This window comes from Drosophila tropicalis, unplaced genomic scaffold (genome assembly GCF_018151085.1).
Source record: "Drosophila tropicalis isolate 14030-0801.00 unplaced genomic scaffold, ASM1815108v1 contig_443, whole genome shotgun sequence".
Classification (NCBI taxonomy): Eukaryota; Metazoa; Arthropoda; class Insecta; order Diptera; family Drosophilidae; genus Drosophila; species Drosophila tropicalis.
Window position 1 is genome coordinate 593664 of NW_027172907.1, and position 22290 is coordinate 615953.

Below are 22290 nucleotides of genomic sequence, written 5' to 3' on the forward strand. Positions count from 1 at the left end.
CGCACACGCGTCATCAAGAAGGTTAAGGGCGATAAACAAGAAGTTATCAAGATTGAAACTGTCGAAGAGGATGATAAGCAGCCTGAGACAACAGTAACCGTTGAAGAGCTCCCTGTGCGGGAAGAACAACCTGAAGAAATTCAGGAACTTCCAGAGGAGGTGCATGTCATTGAAACCGTAACGGAAGACGGCACACCTAGAAAGAAGAAGATCCGCACACGCGTCATTAAGAAGGTTAAGGGCGATAAACAAGAAGTAACCAAAATCGAAACCGTTGAAGAAGATGACAAACAACCGGAAACAACTGTAACAGTAGAAGAAATTCCTGTAGAGGAAGAACAACCTGAAGAAATTCACGAACTACCCGAGGAGGTGCATGTCATTGAAACCGTAACTGAAGACGGCAAGCCCAAGAAGAAGAAGATCCGCACACGCGTCATCAAGAAGGTTAAGGGCGATAAACAAGAAGTTACCAAGATTGAAACTGTTGAAGAGGATGATAAGCAGCCTGAGACAACAGTAACCGTTGAAGAGCTTCCTGTGCAGGAAGAACAACCTGACGAAATTCAGGAACTTCCTGAGGAGGTGCATGTCATTGAAACCGTAACGGAAGACGGCAAACCTAAAAAGAAGAAGATCCGCACACGCGTCATTAAGAAGGTTAAGGGCGATAAACAAGAAGTTACCAAAATCGAAACCGTTGAAGAAGATGACAAACAACCCGAAACAACTGTAACAGTAGAAGAAATTCCTGTGGATGAAGAGCAACCTGAAGAAATTCAGGAACTACCAGAAGAGGTGCATGTTATTGAAACCGTAACTGAAGACGGCAAACCTAAAAAGAAAAAGATCCGCACACGCGTCATCAAAAAGGTTAAGGGCGATAAACAAGAAGTTACCAAGATTGAAACTGTCGAAGAGGATGATAAGCAGCCTGAGACAACAATAACCGTTGAAGAGCTTCCTGTGCAGGAAGAACAACCTGAAAAAATTCAGGAACTTCCAGAGGAGGTGCATGTCATTGAAACCGTAACGGAAGACGGCACACCTAAAAAGAAGAAGATCCGCACACGCGTCATAAAGAAGGTTAAGGGCGATAAACAAGAAGTTACCAAGATTGAAACCGTTGAAGAAGATGACAAGCAACCCGAAACAACTGTGACAGTAGAAGAAATACCTGTGGAAGAAGAACAACCTGAAGAAATTCAGGAACTTCCTGAGGAGGTGCATGTCATTGAAACCATAACGGAAGACGGCAAGCCAAGGAAGAAGAAGATCCGCACACGTGTCATCAAGAAGGTTAAGGGCGATAAGCAAGAAGTTACCAAGATTGAAACCGTTGAAGAAGATGACAAGCAACCCGAAACAACTGTGACAGTAGAAGAAATTCCTGTGGAAGAAGAACAACCTGAAGAAATTCAGGAACTTCCTGAGAAGGTGCATGTCATTGAAACTATAACGGAAGACGGCAAACCTAAAAAGAAGAAGATCCGCACACGCGTCATTAAGAAGGTTAAGGGCGATAAACAAGAAATAACCAAAATCGAAACCGTTGAAGAAGATGACAAGCAGCCCGAAACAACTGTAACAGTAGAAGATATTCCTGTGGAAGAAGAACAACCTGAAGAAATTCAGGAACTTCCTGAGGAGGTGCATGTCATTGAAACCATAACGGAAGACGGCAAGCCTAGGAAGAAGAAGATCCGCACACGCGTCATTAAGAAGGTTAAAGGCGATAAACAAGAAGTAACCAAAATCGAAACCGTTGAAGAAGATGACAAACAACCCGAAACAACTGTAACAGTAGAAGAAATTCCTGTAGAGGAAGAACAACCTGAAGAAATTCAGGAACTTCCAGAGCAGTTGCATGTGATCGAAACTATTTCTGAAGACGGCAAGCCTAAGAAGAAGAAAATCCGCACACGCGTCATTAAGAAGGTTAAGGGCGATAAACAAGAAGTAACCAAAATCGAAACTGTTGAAGAAGATGACAAACAACCGGAAACAACTGTAACAGTAGAAGAAATTCCTGTGGATGAAGAGCAACCTGAAGAAATTCAGGAACTACCAGAAGAGGTGCATGTTATTGAAACCGTAACTGAAGACGGCAAACCTAAAAAGAAAAAAGATCCGAACACGCGTCATCAAGAAGGTTAAGGGCGGTAAACAAGAAGTTACCAAGATTGAAACTGTCGAAGAGGATGATAAGCAGCCTGAGACAACAGTAACGGTTGAAGAGCTTCCTGTGCCGGAAGAACATCCTGAAGAAATTCAGGAACTTCCTGAGGAGGTGCATGTCATTGAAACCGTAGCTGAGGACGGCAAGCCCAAGAAGAAGAAGATCCGTACACGTGTCATCAAGAAGGTTAAGGGCGATAAACAAGAAGTTACCAAGATTGAAACTGTCGAAGAGGATGATAAGCAACCTGAGACAACTGTTACCGTCGAAGAGCTACCTGTAGAGGAAGAACAACCTGAAGAAATTCAGGAACTGCCAGAGGAGGTGCATGTCATTGAAACCGTAACTGAAGACGGCAAGCCTAAGAAAAAGAAGATTCGCACACGCGTCATTAAGAAGGTTAAGGGCGACAAACAAGAAGTTACCAAGATTGAAACTGTCGAAGAGGATGAAAAGCAACCTGAGATAACTGTTACCGTCGAAGAGCTTCCTGTAGACGAAGAACAACCTGAAGAAATTCAGGAACTGCCAGAGGAGGTGCATGTGATCGAAACTATTTCTAAAGACGGCACACCTAAAAAGAAGAAGATCCGCACACGCGTCATTAAGAAGGTTAAGGGCGATAAACAAGAAGTAACCAAGATTGAAACAGTAGAAGAGGATGATAAGCAGCCTGAGACAACAGTAACCGTTGAAGAGCTTCCTGTGCAGGAAGAACAACCTGACGAAATTCAGGAACTTCCAGAGGAGGTGCATGTCATTGAAACCGTAACGGAAGACGGCACACCTAAAAAGAAGAAGATCCGCACACGCGTCATTAAGAAGGTTAAGGGCGATAAACAAGAAGTAACCAAAATCGAAACCGTTGAAGAAGATGACAAGCAACCCGAAACAACTGTAACAGTAGAAGATATTCCTGTGGAAGAAGAACAACTTGAAGAAGTTCAGGAACTTCCCGAGGAAGTGCATGTGATCGAAACTGTTTCTGAAGACGGCAAGCCCACGAAGAAGAAGATCCGCACACGCGTCATCAAGAAGGTTAAGGGCGATAAACAAGAAGTTACCAAGATTGAAACTGTCGAAGAGGATGATAAGCAACCTGAGACAACTGTTACCGTCGAAGAGCTACCTGTAGAGGAAGAACAACCTGAAGAAATTCAGGAACTGCCAGAGGAGGTGCATGTCATTGAAACCGTAACTGAAGACGGCAAGCCTAAGAAAAAGAAGATTCGCACACGCGTCATTAAGAAGGTTAAGGGCGACAAACAAGAAGTTACCAAGATTGAAACTGTCGAAGAGGATGAAAAGCAACCTGAGACAACTGTTACCGTCGAAGAGCTTCCTGTAGACGAAGAACAACCTGAAGAAATTCAGGAACTGCCAGAGGAGGTGCATGTGATCGAAACTATTTCTGAAGACGGTACACCTAAAAAAGAAGAAGATCCGCACACGCGTCATTAAGAAGGTTAAGGGCGATAAACAAGAAGTAACCAAGATTGAAACTGTCGAAGAGGATGATAAGCAGCCTGAGACAACAGTAACCGTTGAAGAGCTTCCTGTGCAGGAAGAACAACCTGACGAAATTCAGGAACTTCCAGAGGAGGTGCATGTCATTGAAACCGTAACGGAAGACGGCACACCTAAAAAGAAGAAGATCCGCACACGCGTCATCAAGAAGGTTAAGGGCGATAAACAAGAAGTTACCAAGATTGAAACTGTCGAAGAGGATGACAAGCAACCCGAAACGACTGTCACAGTTGAAGTATTGCCAGTGGATAAACAAGAGCCTGAAGAAGTACAGGAATTTCCTGAGGAAGTTAAGTTGGTTGAAACTGTGGACGAAGACGGTAAACTAAAGAAGAAAAAAATACGTACGCGTGTCATAAAAAAGACTAAGGGTGATAAAGAAGAAATTACAAAGATCGAAACGGTCGAAGAAGAGAATAAGAAGCCTGAAGTTACTTTAACAGTAGAAGAATTGGATCGAAAATCTCCCTTTGGTGGCAAAGTGAAATTGAAGAAAAAAGTTGTTGTGCAAAAACCAGAAGACGAAGTTACAATCTTTGAGCTGCCAGAAAGAAAGTCTGTTATAATGTCTGAAAAAGAAGATGGCACTCCAACAAAAACTGTTATAAAAACAAAAATTATTAAAAAGGTTCAAGGACCGAATATGGAAGTTACTAAAGTTCAAACTGTCGAAGAATACGAAAAGGAACCAATCACGAAGGTTACTGTAGAAAACTTCGAAGCTCCCTTCCCAAATCTCCCAGAAGAAAAGATATCAGAAATAGTCGTTTTGCCTGATGAGGAATTCGAAACAACGACTGTTGATGACGAGGGACAGCAAAAAATCGTGAAAACAAAGAAGCGAATTATTAAGAAGCCAAAGGATGAAAATAGGGAAGAGATTACTGAAATCGATATAACTCAACAAGATGACGCCGAGCCTACTTACTCCGTAACTGTGACGGAGCAGCCATCAACAGAACCCGCATTTACTGACAATGGTTCAGTAGAATTGCCCGAACAAGTTACGGAACTCGAAATATTAGCGCCAGACGGAACGAAGAAGAAGAAGACAATTAAAACGCGAGCATTTAAAAAGAATATTAATGATAAGCTTGACGAAGTTACTACTGTCCAAGTTATTGAGGAGGATGACAAGGAACCATTAACTAATGTCCAAGTAGATGTTGTACCGATTGATGAGATTTCGACGATGCCAATACCAATTGAGGAACTACCAGAAGAAATTGTCTTCACTGAAGAAATCGACGACAATAAAAAACCACGAAAGAAAACAACAAAAACTCGTACATTCAAAAAGCAAGGGCCTCAAGACGAGGAATACTTCCAAATTCAGACAGTTGAAGAGGAGGGCAAAGAGCCATATTCACTAATACGCGTTGTAAGCGATGAAAATATTGCTGATATAATTGATATTAGTAAGCTTGATGATGAAAAGGTTACCACACTCAAACAAAAGCCACACAAAAAGCGCGGTAAGAACACAAATAACCACACTAAGCCAAACACTACATTCCACCTAAAAAGACACTTATTGAAGTATACGCAAATTAATGATCCAATAATTAGTCAAGATTACTGTGTACTAAATTGTACAATTTTTATATTAGTTTTGTTTGCATTTGACTTTTTTTTTACAAATTTGAGTGTATAACAGTTAATAACATATTTTCCTATTCATATTTCACAATATAATCATAAATCACAACGAACAAAAACCACACAAAAACCAGCGGAGAAACCAAAGCCCGCTGAACACACTGAACCAGAACACCCAGTTTACATAACGACATTCAAATCTGTGCAAAATGAAGATGGAGAAACAACCATACAAACTGAAAACAAGAGAGTCTCTCAGGAGGAAGGCATCGTTGTTGAAGAAGTGCTCAGTGATACTGAACCGATACAGGAAGACACTACACACACAAATGTTGAAATTGTTGAAGTCAGCGAGCCAACAGGTGATTGTACACAAAATTTCTTATTAAACATACTACCAATCTTTATACCTCTATATACTCCGAAACTTTTTCATAAAACGCGTATTAAAGTTTTTTCGGTGGTACACATACATATATTACCTCCACATATACTACTAATACCACCAAACGAATTAAATAGCATTGTCAAACTCTAAATCAGTATCAATTTGAAAGGGATCTCAATCTCGCAGTAGTAGCAAGATACCATAGTACTATAAAAACAATTCAAGAATTACACAAAAATACCACAAAAATATAAATATTCTTGTCCAAAACCAACAAATACACGTATTCACTATAGCAAAATACTAACAAACATAAAGTTACCAAATGCACTTTTGTACGTAGTACCCAAAATTCTTTCTATAAGTAGGCCAGAGTAATACGTACATACATATATGTATATATACTATACTATACTATACATATACATACACATAAACATCATGAATAGATATCACAATTCAATGTTAACCAGAATGCAAGCAACGAAATTGAAACACTTAACTTGCACTATATACAAAAAGTGCATTGGTTTTGTGTTGTTAAAGCATTATATAAAATGCAAATATAATTAGTAATAATTTAGATTAGTGCTAACACAAAAAAAAAAACACAATTCTTTTTCAAAACAGACCAATACAACAAAGAGTACACTATCACTGAACCAGATGATGTAAGTGCAGAAACAATACAAACAACACCTGAAACAAGTAAAACGCCTAAACAGAAAAAACCGACACAAAAGACAACACCGTTCGAACAAATTGACGAAACAGTAGTAGAAGATTTGGTGGTTACCGACGAGAAACCCACGACAACGACGGACAAGGACAAGACAGTTAAGAAACGTAAACTGAAGAATATTGAGGGTATCGAAGAGGCACCAACAACAGTAAATAAGAAGGAAAAGCCAAAGAAAAAGAATGTTGTTAAATCAAAGCGAGATGAAATGGATGAATATATACAATTTCTTATACATCAAGAAATTCCAAAAACAGTACTTCAAGAATATAAGCGTAGCGAAATGGAACAACCGCAAAGGGCGCGTCGCGATTCGTCATTTAAACAGCCTATTAAGTTGACTCCTATGAAAATTGAGAAAATTGAAATAAAACGACCAAAAATGCTTGAAATTAGCTCTGTGGCCGAATTCCCGCAAATGCTGAAGCTTAAAACTCCAAAACAACGACCCCAAGAGGAAAAGAAGAAGAAGAATGAAGCTTCATTTAAGAATAAGAAACTAAAGAGCTGGATTAGATTTATACCATATGCTCCTTACTGCTTCCCGTATGTAGTCAATGAATTAGATGCCATTCAGTATAACGGCGAGTTATCACGTAACATAGAAGAGGCTGAAAAAGTTTTGAAGTTCCGTCCAAAGAAGTTTAAACCAACCAAACCAGATGAGACCGTTCTAGAACAACTCGATCTTGAGACATTCGATAAAGAAAAAATTCAGTCATCAGAAGAAGAGCTAGCAAAGCCAAAGTATCAGCGTGCCAAAAAAAAGAAGGAAGAAACCTCAGAAGAGGCTAGAAAACTTAAGCTTGGCAAGGGTAAGATACCCCAAAATGTGGAGACCATTGAAGAAGTACAATTGAAACCAGTAAAGCTGGATGCCACAGAGGAGGAAGCTACTGAGGAGCCGAAAACGATCGTCGATGAGAGGGGAGCAAAAAAGAAGAGAACTAAAACGCCAGGAAAAGCTGATGATAGCCTTCAGTTTGAACCGATTGATATTAACGATGTTGAAACACCATTTAAACATCTAGAAGGCTCAGATGAGTCGATTGTTGATGAAACTTCACAACAAGATAAGCCCAAATACAATAGGAAGAAGAAACCACAATCCCTTCCAGAAACTAAGGAGTATCAAATAGTTCCAGGAAAACCGATGGAAACCGATGAAATGCCAAATGATGAACTGAACTTACGAAAACGACAAGGTGAGAAGCCAAACGATACCAAGGAGGAGGTAAAACTAAAGCCTTTCTTCAAATATGAGGTTGTTGAATTGACACCAGAAGTTGCACCAGAGACTACAGTTGAAACACTAAAGGCTCCCATTAAAGAACCCAAAAAGAAACGAAAGCTTAAAATTAAAACCGAATTGGAAGAAAATATAATTGATATCGTTGAAGTTTCTCCAGAAAATTCTGAGGATAAACTATACGAAGTAACTGTAATTAGTTCTGAAATTGTAGAAGACGATAAAAACGTAAAGAAAATACTAAAAAAGAAGGTGAAGCGAATGAATAAGGAAGAACTTGATAATTTTGTGGCCGAACTCGAGGAGCAGCCAGAACAGAAATTTTATGAAACTCGACTTGAAGATTTCTATGAAGTCAAACTGGTAGAACTTTCTCCTTCAGAAATTCAACCCGACACAGAAACTATTGAAAAAGGCAAAGAAAAACCTGAAAAAGTGAAAAAACGTATTCTGCATAAAAAGGGAGACGCTGAAGAAATTTTACAAATTATTGAATCTTCTCCAGCAATCGGTGACGATGAACCTTTGTATGAGGTTATTATAACTACAAGTGAGACTCCAGATGAAAAGGATATACCGCAATCGAGCGAAATAAAACCCAAAACAAAAAAACCAAGAAAATGAAAAAGGATGAGCTTGATGCCTATATACAACAGCTTATTAACGCAGAAATTCCCGTTACAGAACTAGAAAAATATGAGAAAATTGATGTCGATGGAAAGCCAAAGAAACCAAAGAAACAAAAGCCTAAACCGGAAAAGGCAGTTCTCGATGAAGGAGAAACTCTTGAAGTTGGCGTCATAGAGCATGAACCGAAACAGAAACCAAAAACTAAAAAACACAAAGCCAAGATATCTGTTACGGAGGGAAAAACGATCGAAGCGGAAACTCTTCCAGAGTATGATGAATTCGCAATCAAGAGAATTGACAGTGAACTTATCAATGAGCGACCAGAAGAAAAGGAAGAAGAGGTTGTGATACCAAAAGTGGATGAAGTATTGAAAGAAATTAGCGAAACACTTCCGATAGTGGTAATAGACGAATCAACTGAAACAACATCTGATCTTCCAAAATCCATTGAACTAAAAGAAGAGAAGATAACTAAAAAACGCAAGCTTAAGGCTACAAAAGGTTCTAAGCAATATGAAATTCAGATCCTTGAAACTGTCACTTCAGATATCGAAGATAATGATGAAGCAAAGGTTATTGTTATAACAACAGAAGCTTTAGAAGATACGATTGAAATGCCAAACGATGAGAAACCCAAAACACCAAAGAAAACAGTGAAAAGGGTTCACAAAGACAAACTTAAAGAGTACATTGTCAATGTAATCGACGAAGCACCATCAGAGCTGATAGCTAAAATTTCTGAAGATTTATCACTAATTCCTGAGAAGGAATCTTCCGTTGACAAAGACATTAATGCGTTCACGACTACAGTTGTTGACGAAGTCTCACAAAAAGATGCAGTAACCGAGGAGGTACTAACTGGTATAACTACCAAGCCAAAGGATAAAAAGAAGAAGCCAATGAAAGTGAGCAAAATAAGTGTAACCGAAAGTAAACCGGTTCAAACAGAGGAGAATGTTATAGAAGAAGATCAACCCATCGAAGCCACCGAAATAACGGAAATCCCTACACCCTTTGAGGACTACTCAATTGAAATTAAGGATACTGCTCCAAAAAGCAAGAAAAAGTCTGCGAAAACACATAAAGAGGAACCTACACCATCAATTATCTCTGAATACACAATTCGTGTTGAAGAGCTAACACCAGAAACTATAGTCGAAAATATCGTCAATGAAGAAGGCGAAATGGTCGAGCGAGTTACAACTAAACGCAAAATAAAGAAGAAGGAAGGTCCAAAAGAATATCTTATTGAGGTTACTGAAACTTCTGAGGAAAATAAGCCGGAAGCGGAATTTATTATTCAGACAACGGATATTACACCAACCAAAGAATTTGAAAATAAACCAGAGGAGCACAAAGTCAAAATTGTCAAAAAGAAGAAGCCTAAAGCAGAAAGCTTTGATAATTATATTCAAGAACTAATAGAACAGGATATTTCCAAACCAGAGCTTGAAGAATACGAGCCAACAGTGACAGAATCGACAACAGCAACTAAAAAACCGAAAAAAATTAAGAAACATCACATGAAAACGACTGAAGTTGTTGATGGTGTTCCGATAACGATACACGAGGTCAGCGTACAGGAGTTTGAACCACAGTCTGAGGAGGAAGAGTTCCAAGCCACCGAAGTTATTGAGGAAGAAACTAAAGTTTCAGTAGAAATTCCTAAAGATGATCTAATTGAGATTACTGAAAAATCTCCCAAGTCTAAGGCAAAGGTAAAAAAATCGAAAGTATTGGAAGACAAGCAAGAACAGCCTCAGCCCATTTTCAAAGACATTGGCGAAATAGTAGAAGTCACGCATGTAACGGAAGATGCTGGCATAGTTAAAGAAGTTCAGGTGAAAAAGCGAAAGGTTTCTCGAAAGCAAGGACCAAAAGAACAAATTTTCGAAATCACTGAAACCACTATAAGCGATGAGCCCTTAGCTGAAGTGACTATCGTAGAGATTACCGAACCGGAACAGTCCGTTAAGGAAGCTGTGCCAAAAGAAAAGAAACCCGTGAAAAAGTCAAGGAAATTGAAGCCCGAGGATGTTCAAACTTATGTTATAAACATTCTTGAGGAGCTCGTGGAACCACAAAATTTCAAGGAACTCGAAGAAGAAGACTCAGATGTGCCCCAAGGGGAAGAATATGTAAGTACCAAAGAAGAGTTACCTCAAGAGATAGAGAAAACGCAACAGGTAAAAACAAAGACAGCCAAACCTAAAAAAGCAACTGAAAAACCAGTTGACCACAAAATCCGGATTGAAGAGTTAGCTCCAGAAACAGTCATCGAGGATATTATTAATGAAGACGGTGAGCAAGTTAAACAGGTCAAGACCACAAAGAAACTTAAAAAGAAAGAAGGTCCCAAAGAGTATGTCATTGAAATCATTGAAACTTATCAGGAAAACAAGCCAGAGGCCGATATTGAGTACACAACCACTGAGATTATCACAGAAGAAACTCCAGAAGCGCGGGAGTGGCCAGCTAATATCGTCCAAAAAAATTAAAAAAAAGAAACCTGTAAAGGATGATTTAGACAAATACATTCAGGAACTCATTGAACAGGAAATAACTAAAACTGAACTAGAACAATACGAACCAACGGAAATAGATGCAAAACCGAAACAGCCCAAGAAAAAAATCAAAGCCCATCACAAGAAGACTGTCGAGGTTGTCGATGGACTTCCTGTAACCGTCCACGAGTTTGATGTCCAAGAAGTCGAACCAGATTCAGTCGACGAACAGACCCCAATTAATTTGGTCGAGGATGTCGAAGAAACACCTTCTCAGCCAGAAGCATCTTCTAAATACTTGGTCAATATCTCCGATGAATTCGTTGCGCCCATACAACTAATTGAAGAAACTCCTGAGGTTAGACCAAAACAAAAGCCCACTAAAAAAGAAAAGACTCCTAAGAAAAAGAAAGAGGAAGAGAGTCCATTGCCTTTGGAAGAAATCGAACAAACAACCGAAGTGATTGAACAGCCTACTGAAGAAGGAACTGTTAAGGAAGTGACTGTTAAAAAACGTAAGGTCGTTCGACGCAAGGGTTCAAAGCAAAATATCTTTGAAATAACAGAAACCACAAGCGACGACCAGCCCTTAGCAGAAGTAACCATCGTTGAGCTTACCGAAGATCAACCAGATGCGGCAGAAGAAAAACCAAAATCGGAAAAGAAGGTTATTAAAAAACCAAAACAACTTAAAAAAGCTGACATCGAGGAATATGTAATTAATGTTATTGACGAATTCGTCGAACCAACGCCAGTCGAAATGATAGAAAGTGAGGAAGAACAAATTTCTGAAGAACAGTCCAAGAAGAAAAAGAAACCTGAAAAGAAACACAAAATCACAGAAAAGGATGAATTTGAAAAACCAAAAACAGAAACGGAATTTGAAGTATCCGAAGAGCTGGTTGAAAAAGCCTCAGAGGACATATCTGAAGAAACCATTGACTACACCATTGGTGTTAAAGAAGAGAGAATCACGGATGAAAAGAAACCAACAAAAACTAAGAAAACAACCAAACCCAAAGCTATTCAACAACCCGAACCGATGGAAGATGATAATTTTTCAGTAAATATTACATCTGAACAGGCGCCAAAGGCAGAAGAGTTCCAGGAATTTGAAACTATTGTCTCAGACTTTGACGAAGAAGATAAACCCACCAAGGAACCAACTTTCCAGATTGAAGAAATCGAAACTAAGGCAGAGGAGAAAGAATTTATTGACGAAAAGGGAGAAACTACAAAACAGACAGTGACTAAACGGAAAATCAAAAAGCAGGTTGGTCCTAAAGAGGAAATAATTGAAATTATTGAGACTACAACAGGAGATACACCCGAATATGAGGTTATAGTTACAACTCAGGATGTCGAACCTGTAAAAGAGGAAACACCTGCTGAAGTTAAGCCGACCAAGGTCAAGAAGACCAAAAAGGTACCCAAGGATGATCTTCACGACTATATACAAAAACTAATTGAACAGGATATACCAAAAACAGAATTGGAGAAATATGAGAAAATTGATATAGATGAACCGATTAAAATGAAAAAGAAGAAACCGGTCAAGAAGGTTAAGGTCACGGACGAGCAACCCATAGAACAAACTGAGGATCTACCAGAAGATAAGTCTGAAGAAGAAGAGCAAACATTATCAGAGTCTTCCGAAAAGGCACCAAAGTTAGTGATTTCAGTGAAAGAATTTATTCCTACAGTTCCAAAAGAAACTCCATTCGAAATAACTGTGCTTGAGGAAACAGTCGAAAAGCAACAAGTTCCCGATGAGGATGGTAAGGTTAGGGAAAAGGTTGTTAAAACAAAGAAAATAAAACAAAAGAATGGACCCAATGAGGTAGTTCATGAAATAACTGAAGTCATTGACCAGGATACAAATGAGTCTGAAGTAACAGTGCTGACCACAACTCCACAAGAGACAACGGAACAGGACAAACAAGTAGTAAAGCAAAAGCGCACCAAAAAAATTAAGAAGGATGACGCAGAGAACTTTATTATGGCGGTTCTTGAAGAACAGGCTCCTAATTCGAAGGAGACAACTGATGTTGTCGATGTTATCGAAGAGTCTCCGAAGAAACCAACATCTGATAAACCAAAGAATAAGCCAAAGAAGGACAAGCAACAGCCATTAGCAGAACAAAAGCCTGTGCATGAGGAAATTGGCATTGTTGAGAGTACATCAGAGGATATACAAATTACTGAAGACGTTGATATTGCAGTAAAGGAGGAATCTGCAATTATTGAAGAACCAGACCATGAAGTGAAACAGACCGAAAACATTAAGAAACCCCAAAAACATAAGAAGCCTTTGGAGAAGATCAAGGTGGTTGAGGAACGGCCTCAAGAGGAGGCTCCAGAAGAGCCATTTGAAATTAAACAACAGCAAACAATTGTCGAACAACCTACGGAAGAATTTAGTGTTACCCTTAAAGAAGAAGTACAGGTTGAGGAGAAACCGCAAAAGAAACAGAGTCCAAAAGAAGTTCATGAAAAATCTGAACAACCAAAAGATGAAAATTACGAAATATCCATTAAGGAAAGTAATTTGGAACCTGAAGAACTTAAGACCTTCTCAATCGAGATAATTGAGAGTGTAACAAAGGTTGAGGAAACTACAGACGATGCTGGTGAAATTCATAAGCAAGTGACAACGAAACGTAAAATTAAACGTCCCGAGGGCGAGGGTGAAATCGAGATCATTGAAGTGTTTATGGATGATCAACCAGAAGCAGAAATTACCATTGTTGAATATGAACCAGAGCCCGTTCAGCAGGATGAAAAGGCAAAAGAACCCAAGAAGAAAACCAAGAAGGTCGTCAAAAAGGATGATATTCATGACTATATACAGAAATTGATAGACATGGAAACGCCAAAGACTGAACTGGAAAAGTATGAAAAAATGGAATTTGAGCCGTCAGTTAAAGAGAAGCCGGAGACTAAAGTTATTGATGTTTTAGAGGAGGGCCCTGTAGAAAAACCAAAGAAAGACAAAAAGGTTAAGCTTAAAGAAACGGTGCCAGAAGAGACAGTTGTGACGGAACCATTAGCCGAAGTTAAAATATCTGAGGAAGTGGCTCCAAAACAAGCAGAAATTCCAATTGAAGTGATTGAAGTGCAATCAGAGGAGATTCAAACACAAGAGGTCATTACAGAGGAAGGTAAACCAATCCAAGAAAAGACTACTAAGAGGATTCTGAAGAAGAAGGGGCCCAAAGAAGACACCACTTTCAAAATTACAACAATTGAAACTGAAGATAACGATTCGGTTACGGTTATTGTTGACGAAGAACCGGAACCAATACCAGAAGAGATTTCTGAAGAACAGCCACAGCTTTTTGAGGAGAAACCTTCACCTAAGCCAAAGGCAAAGAAGACAATAAAGAAAATTAAGAAGGACGAGCTAGATGATTATGTAAAGAACCTGATTGAAGAGGAAATACCCAAACCCGATATTGAAAAGTACGAAAAAATTGAACTGCCAGATCAGCCTAAAGAGGAAATCGAAGATATTCCCGAACAGGTAATATCCACTACATCAACTGAGCCAACAACCGAAACACCAACAGTAATTGACGAATCTATCAAGCCCAAGAAACAAAAGACTCAAAAACCCAAGATAGTCGAACAGAAACGAGACAAACCGAACGAGACAGAGACTGACTCCCTTGAACTGACAACACCAAAACCGAATGAAATTGCACAACCCGAGGACACAGCCACAGCACAAATTACACCAAGCGCACAAGATGAGATACCCACTCAAGATGACACAACAACAGATACAATTCAGAAAACTATTAAACATAAGAAAACAAAACCAGACACAGTTAAAAGCGTTGAATCAAGTAAGTTATTAGATGAGAGTTTTGTGGTGCCTCAAAATCCTCCTACCGCACATGCACATGCACCTGTTACTCTGCTCCTTTTGTCTGTGTCTTTCGCCTCTTTGTTCTTTTGTATTCCAAACCTGTTGAAATCAACGTTGAAATCCATTTACTGCGCCGCCTTTTCCTCTTCCTTTTTTCTCTTTATTTTCTGTCGTTTTCTGATTCTCTCTTTCTCTCTCTTTCGCTCTTTCACACAATCTATATCTTTGTTTCTCTGTATCACTGATGAATTTAGAGTCCATAATTTGCTATCCGAATATTTTCTTATCCTTCTCTATCCCAGCTATAACTTCAAAGCCTCCCCAAAACTCCCGAAAAAACCAATAAAAACACTTTAATCTAATATAATTTAAATGCATGTTTATTTTTTTAATCGATTGTTGCACTTTTTAAATTGATGACGTCGTGAAACTAACATTCCCCACCATTTACTACACTATGTAATATTGTACACATTTTTACTATGTCTATATATATCTATTATATTATACCACATTCCTTAATCAAATTGGATAAGCTATATAATGTTTGCTGTAAATATTTAGCTATAAAAAATGTCTTCTGTCAAGTTCAACGAATTGATTGCTTGCTTTGCAAAAGCAATGCACGGACCCACCACCACAGGCTTCCAGTGAATTATTTGAATATTTTTAATCCAAAGATTTATGCATTTTTACAACAGGTGATATACCAGAGGTTCACAAAGACTATTGCATAAGCATAATAGATGAAGAGCCCGTCAAAAAAGATCAACCCGAAAAGATTCTCGAGGTCCGAGTAATTGATGAAGTTGCCGAAGTTGAAGAATCACAGCCCATTGTCGAAGAAGTCGAAGATGAAGACGAAGACCAGCCAACAGCTGAAGAAACCGTTGAAGGCTTCACTAAGCCAAAGACCAAAAAGAAGAAGGTTGTCAAAAAGAAGACCGATGATCATGATGAGATTATCAGAAAGCTATTGGAACAAGAAATCGAGAAAACTGAATTGGAAAAATACGAAAAGCTTGAATTCGGTTTGCCCAAAAAGCTTAAGCCAGAATTCGCCAGCCTTGAGCCAATGAAGATTGAGCGTAAGGATCAAAAGCCAACAAAGGTGACCGTTATCGAGGCGGCTGATGTTCCCAAGACAGTAAAACTAAAGCCAGGCAAAAGAAAGGAGAAGCCAACTGACGAACAATCTGTTCAGCTACCCAAATTCCGACTCAAGACTCGCATGGTTACGGTCGAGTTTCCACCAGCTCCACTTATACCCAAGGTGACAGAGATCGGTGCCATGAAAGAGAATGGTGAGATATCTCGTAATATAGAAGAGGCCGAAGAGCTGCTTAAGTTTAAGCCACGTAAGGTTAAGAAAACTAAGAAGATCAAAGACGATCTGGAGAAAGTGGAGCTTGAAAAATACGAAAGGTATGTCAGCAGCGAAGAAGAGCCAGAGGAGAAGATACCATACCAGAAGCCCGAAAAATCACCCAAGCCTGCAGAGGAGCAAGAAGATGTGAAGATTAAGCTCGGAAAGGGTAAGAAAAAGCCTAAACAGGAAGAGCAACCCGATAACGTTACACTTAAGAAGATACCTGAAAAGCCTCAAGAAGCTGTTGAAGATGTTGAGCTAACACGAAAACCAAAGGAAGTTACCGTGCTTGAGGAACAACTAGCTCAGCCCAAAGAAGGTGAATTCAAATTGGAACCATTTGAACCAGTTGATTTCGAGCACCCCGAATATGTTCCAGAAGAACTTGAGCCTATTGAACATCCGGATAAGCCAGAAAAACCAAAGAAACCTACAAAAACAAAATATAAGCCAAAGGACAAAACTAAACAAGAGCCAGAGACAATAATTTCTGAAATTGTTCCTGGTGTACCGAAAGAGCAAGAAGAAATCCCAGAACAGGAAGTTAAATTCCGTATACCAGAAAGCGAAGCACCAGAAGAGCCTGACTCAGAAATCAAGCTCAAGCCTGTAAAGAAGGCTGAAGAAGAAATTCCTGCTGAAAAAGCAATTGTGAAACCCAAGATTGAGGAGTCCAAAGAAAAAGAAACGGCTATTGACGTTATTGACGATGACAAAAAAGACAAAGAAACCAAAGGCCAAGAAAGTGCACCAAGAAGAGGAGAAGGCACCGGAAGAAAAGCTAGACGAGTTCCAGATTTCAGTTCAAGAAGAAGAAGTCATTGCCGAAGAGCCTGTTGAGTCTGAGAAACCTCAAGAAGTTAAGGTGAAACAGAAGAAACCTAAAGAAACACCAGTATCTGAGGTAGAGATCGTTGAGGATGTGCCGCAGACCGAAGAAGTACCAGAAGAAATCCCCGTGGAGTACAAAATCACCACTACTGTTTTGGAACCCGAAGAAGCCCCGAAAGAGCATCAAGTCAGGGTAATCGATTTCGATCAGAGGCATGAAACGACTGAAGAAGTCATTGAAGAACGAGTAGTAACTCGTAAGAAGAAACCAAAGTTACAACAACCCGAAGAGTTTGAAGTCACATTACATGAACCAAACGAGGAACAAACACAACCAGAAGATGTAACTGCCGAAATTTCTGTGCCAGTTCAACAGCCTGAGAAGGAACCTGAACAATTTGAGGTTGAACTGAAGATGACAGAGCCTCAGCCACAAGAAGTAATTGAGCAAGAGATAACAGTAAAAGAGAAGACTAAGAAAAAGCCTGTCAAAGAAGTCGACGAAGTCAAACATGAAATTGTTGAAGAAGACAAGCAGGAACCAGTTGAAGAAGAAATTGTTGAAGAGGTTAAACCTAAGGCAGAGAAAAAGATTAAGAAACCGAAATCATATGAAATAAGTTTGACCGAAACCGAAGCCATTCGAGAGAAACCTGCTGAAGCTATTGAAGAAGTCCCTCAAGAAAAGGTTGAAGCCCCAACACCAAAATCAGTGGAAAAGTATGACTCCTTCGAGATTACTCTTAAGGAATCACAGCCGGAAAAGATCACTGAAGTCGAAAAGCAGCCTGAAGAAGACGTTCCACAAGAATTTACGATAAAGCCGAAACCAAAAGCTCCTCAAGATTTTGAAGCAGAGATTGTATTGACCGAACCGAAGGTTGTAGAAGAGACGCATGTAGAAACTGAAATTAAACAGAAGAAAACCAAAAAGCCCAAGCAACCCGAAGAAGAAGCAGCTAGTCTGGACGTTAAGGTTGTAGAGACCGAACCCTCTGTGTCTGAACAAATTGTGCATGAATATCCTAAAGCAGAAATTGTTAAGGGAGAGGAAGCTCCAGTTGAGGAAAAACCGAAAGACTTTAAAATCAGCATTTCTGAGACCGAGACCAAGCCGACAGAGGAGCCAAGTGAAGCTCAATTCTCGGTTAAAAAACGCAAACCTTCTGTTACCTTTGCCGAAGAGCTTGAAACTGAATTTATCATTAAGGAGAGTAAGCCTGTGGAAGAAGTTACAGAAGAGGCTGAAATTAAAACAAAGAAACAAAAGAAGAAGGTAAAGGAAGTTGTGGCGGATGAACTCAAGATCAAGATAACTGAAGAAACTCCAGAAGAAATTCCACTTATTGAAGAGGTTGAAGAGGTTGAGACTGTAGTCAAGGAAGAAGATCTAACTGTTGACGAGAAGACATATAAGTTCAGAGTCCAGGAGACAGAGCCAGAAAAACCAGTTGAAGTTGCCCCCGTAGATGAGCCGGTAATTACTGTCCCAGTTGTTGAAGAGCCAGATCAGCAAGTGATCTATGAGGAACATAAGGTTAGAGTGGTCGAGGAAACGCCACGTGAAGTGATCGAGGAAGTTGTCGAAGAAGAAATTAAAGTTCATCGTAAAAAGAAGCCAAAGCCGCAGGTTATAGAAGAGCCTGAGACTCAAGCGATCGTATCTGCTCCCAAGCCAATTGAAGAAGTTGAAGCGACCGAAAGCATTGCCATAGTGCCTGAACAACCGACAGAAGAAGAAGCAGCTGACCTCAAGATTACCATCATTGAAGAAGAGGCCCCAGCTAAGGAGCTTGTTCAGGAAATCGAAGAAATTGAAACAGTGGAAGAAACTAAGGCGCCCGAAGAGAAACCTGAAGACTTCAAATTTACCATTAAAGAGCCAAAGGAGCCAACTGTCGAGGAATTGCCAGAAGAACAAATTACTATTCAGAAAAAGAAGAAACCTGCTCCACAAGCTGAAGTCGTAGAAGAACCAGAGGCTGAGTTTGTGATAAAGCCCAAACAACCAGTTGAAGAAATCACTGAGGAAGCCAAGATTAAGAAGAAGCCAAAGAAAACTGTAAAAGAAGAAGACGCTGTTGCGGAATTAAAGGTTACACTGACCGAAGAGCTACCCGTTGAGACCGAGGTGCAAGAAATCATAGAGGAAATCGAAGAACAGCCCGAAGAGAAGCCGACTGAATACGAATTCGGTATTAAGGAAATTCAACCAGAGGAAAATGAAGCTCCACTAGAAGCATTTAATTTGCCCAAGAAAAAACCCCTCGAAGTGGTTGAAGAACCAGAAGCTCAAGTGACTCTGAAACCGAAATCTAAGGTCGAAGAAGTTGTTGGGGAAGCAAAGGTTGTTAAGAAAAAGCCAAAGAAACCAGTTGAAGAAGCGGCCGCTGATGAAGTTACTGTGAGAGTTGAACAAGAGATTACTCCTGAGCCTATTGTTGAGGAGGAAATTGTCGAAGAAGTTCAACTTAAGAAACCAGAAAAACCAAAGCCGGAAGACGATATAGCCGACGCAGCAGTTATAAAATTGAAGAAACCAGCACCTGAAGACGAAGAAGTTGTCGCTGCTGAAGTTACTTTGAAGCCTAAAGCTCCCAAAGAGGTACAAGATGAAGAGTTCTCAGTAGATGTTAAATTGCCCAAGGAGAAGAGGGTGACAGAAGAGACTTCTGACGAGACCGTTCAACTTAAAAAGAAGAAAAAGCCAAAGAAACCAGTTGAAGAAGCAGCCGATGAGCTACAATTGCAGCAAACGGTTATTGAAGAAAGACCAGTAGAAATTGAAGAGGAGGAGATCATTGAGGAGGCTGTTGTAGTCCGAAGAAAGCCAAAGAAACCTTTCGAGCCAACAGTCGAGGATCATGAAGAAACCGAGTTTAGTCTTTCCTTCAAGAAACCCCATACAATAAATGAGGGCGTCGAGGAGGCAGCTACAGTTCTTAAGAAGCGTCCTATTAAGCCAACTACCATGGATGAAGCAGCGGCAGAACTTTCAATTAAACGTCAAGAGGAAGAATACGAAGAAGGTGATGATGTGGAAGAGTTTGTCGTAAGTCAACGTCGTAAGTCCAAACCACTACAATTCACTGAGGAAGAAGATCAAGAATACACTGTAAAAAAACTGAAGCGTCGCAAGAAGGTCGACATTCCAGAATACTCCGACGTGGAAAATGTCACATTCCGTGCAAAGAGTACAAAAACAAAGGAGGATGTCGATCAAGAATTTAACATTGCTTTGGACTCATACGCTGAGGAGGAAGTATCGATGTCTGGCAAGGTAAAGATCAAAAAACCAATTAAGAAGACCTACTCTGAAGCGACAGACGAAGCTAGAATTAAAATTCTGCAAGACTACGACGATGGTGAGGGACCAATTATTGAGGAAATCCGCGATGACGAGGATACAATTGATGAAGTTGAAGAACCAGAAGAATACTTTGTCGATGAACTGCCACCAGATGAGGTTGACTTTAAGCTGAAACCGAAAAAGCAACCGAAACCAAGCTATTCCGTCCAAGATGAAGAAGAAGAACAGTTCCTGATTGGCATACGTCATCCAAAACGCGATTCAGTCACCTACGATGAGGACTCTCTAACTTTCAAGAAGAAGCGTAAAGTTGTACAACAACTCTTCAACGAAGGTAAGTTTGTTTTTTAACAACCTATATCGCCAAAGAATCATAAAATTGATTTATTTTCGCAAAGAGAAAAATAAACACATCAGCTTTTTGTATATGACAGCGTAGCAAGGTAAAAGTAACCGACATAATTGTCAAGTGGCTAACGCATAATCAATTACTTATTGTGACCCAGCAACAACCGACTAATAATACATATAATCCAAAAACTGTATTGTCCAATTAATAAATTAATAATGTTTAAATTTTTTGTCACAGATGGAGCCTCACTTAATATTACTCGAGAAATGGATATTGATGGTAAGTCTCATCTACGTTGATATTAAATTTCTTTTACTATAAATGTGTGTTTAATTATGGTTTTTGTTTATAGAATCTGACAATGTCAATGTAATGTATTCTATATGCAACTACATTGCCGATAACGATGAAGCCATCAATTTGGTTGAAGGTGAAAAGGTAACTGTAATTGGTCGACACAGTTCTGAATGGTGGTATGTAAAAAAGAGCATTACCGAAGAGGAAGGCTGGGTACCAGCTCATTATCTAATGGAACCCGAGGAATATGCCCAATATGTGCAAAACAAGTTGCATGAAAAGATTGACAAGCTGCCTGTCTTTGAACGTAAGTTGGCTTCTTCAACTTAATGCTGTAAAAGTAAATTTTGTCCTGTTCTGCTGACGTCTCGTCTTGTCAATAACACTTTAATATTTATGTATTGTCTTGTGATTGTTCAATTGTTAAGGTCCTGGTCCAGAAGATAAGCCCACAGCACCACGTTTCATTGAGAAACTGCAACCGATGCACACACAGGATGGCTATACAGTGCAGTTCGAATGCAAGGTTGAGGGCAACCCACGTCCACAAATCGCCTGGTTCCGAGAAACTGCAATTATTAAACCATCACAAGATTTCCAAATGTTCTACGACGATGATAATGTGGCTACTTTGATTATACGTGAAGTCTTCCCCGAAGATGCTGGCAAATTTACATGCGTTGCTAAGAATGCAGCTGGTTTCACATCTAGCACAACCGAATTAATTGTGGAAAGTCCACTGTCAGATCATGGTAGCGATGCTACAGCTTTGTCTCGTCGTAGTATGTCACGTGAATCATCATTAGCCGACATTCTCGAAGGTATTCCACCGACATTCTCGAAGAAGCCCAAGGCTCAGTATGTGGATGAAAATACTAATGTCATATTAGAGTGTCGCCTTGTTGCTGTCCCCGAACCGGATATTGTTTGGACATTCAATGGAGAAGACATTGATGAAGAGGAAATTAAAAATATACGTATTGTCACCGAATCGGACATGCATATGTATTGCAGTGTTGTGCACATAAACAAGGTGAAGAAATCACAAGAAGGCACTTACGAGGTGATTGCAACGAATCGTGAGGGCGAAGCACGTCTCCCCATCACATTAAAGGTGAGAACCAGTGACAAGGAGGCCCCACAGATACTTGAGCCATTGCGAAATATGGTCATTCGTGAAGGTGAGAGTGTTGTGCTGTCGACCCAAATCGTTGGTAATCCACCACCAAAAGTGACCTGGTACAAGGATGGCAAACCAATTAAAAATGCGAAATCAGACAAGGACCTGCACACCCTAACATTAATCACTCCAAAGAAGTCCGAAAAGGGCGAATACACAGTTAAGGCTGTTAATCCTTTGGGTAGTGTGGAAACCACTGCTAATCTGACCATAGAAGGTAGGGTATTTGTTTCATGTCAATTTGTAAATGCAATTTAATTCACCT

At 39.7% G+C, this 22290-nt stretch overlaps 2 protein-coding genes across 2 annotated transcripts in view; both read left to right on the top strand.

Moving 5' to 3' along the window:
- sls (sallimus) overlaps positions 1-22290 on the top strand; it is a 78608-nt gene that overhangs the window by 51030 nt on the left and 5288 nt on the right. The window contains 12 exon segments of the mRNA XM_068285938.1: positions 235-1803; position 4077; positions 4150-5181; positions 5440-5667; positions 6324-8278; positions 8281-10800; positions 10802-14663; positions 15388-16769; positions 16771-20530; positions 20786-20827; positions 20901-21152; positions 21274-22242. Coding sequence (XP_068142039.1) covers positions 235-1803; position 4077; positions 4150-5181; positions 5440-5667; positions 6324-8278; positions 8281-10800; positions 10802-14663; positions 15388-16769; positions 16771-20530; positions 20786-20827; positions 20901-21152; positions 21274-22242 — 17572 coding nt within the window.
- On the top strand, positions 2117-3787 carry LOC137573983 (titin-like; the record flags this gene model as incomplete). Its single annotated transcript, XM_068286090.1, has 1 exon — positions 2117-3787. A coding segment is annotated over one exon (1524 nt), but the record flags the coding sequence as incomplete, so codon positions are not given.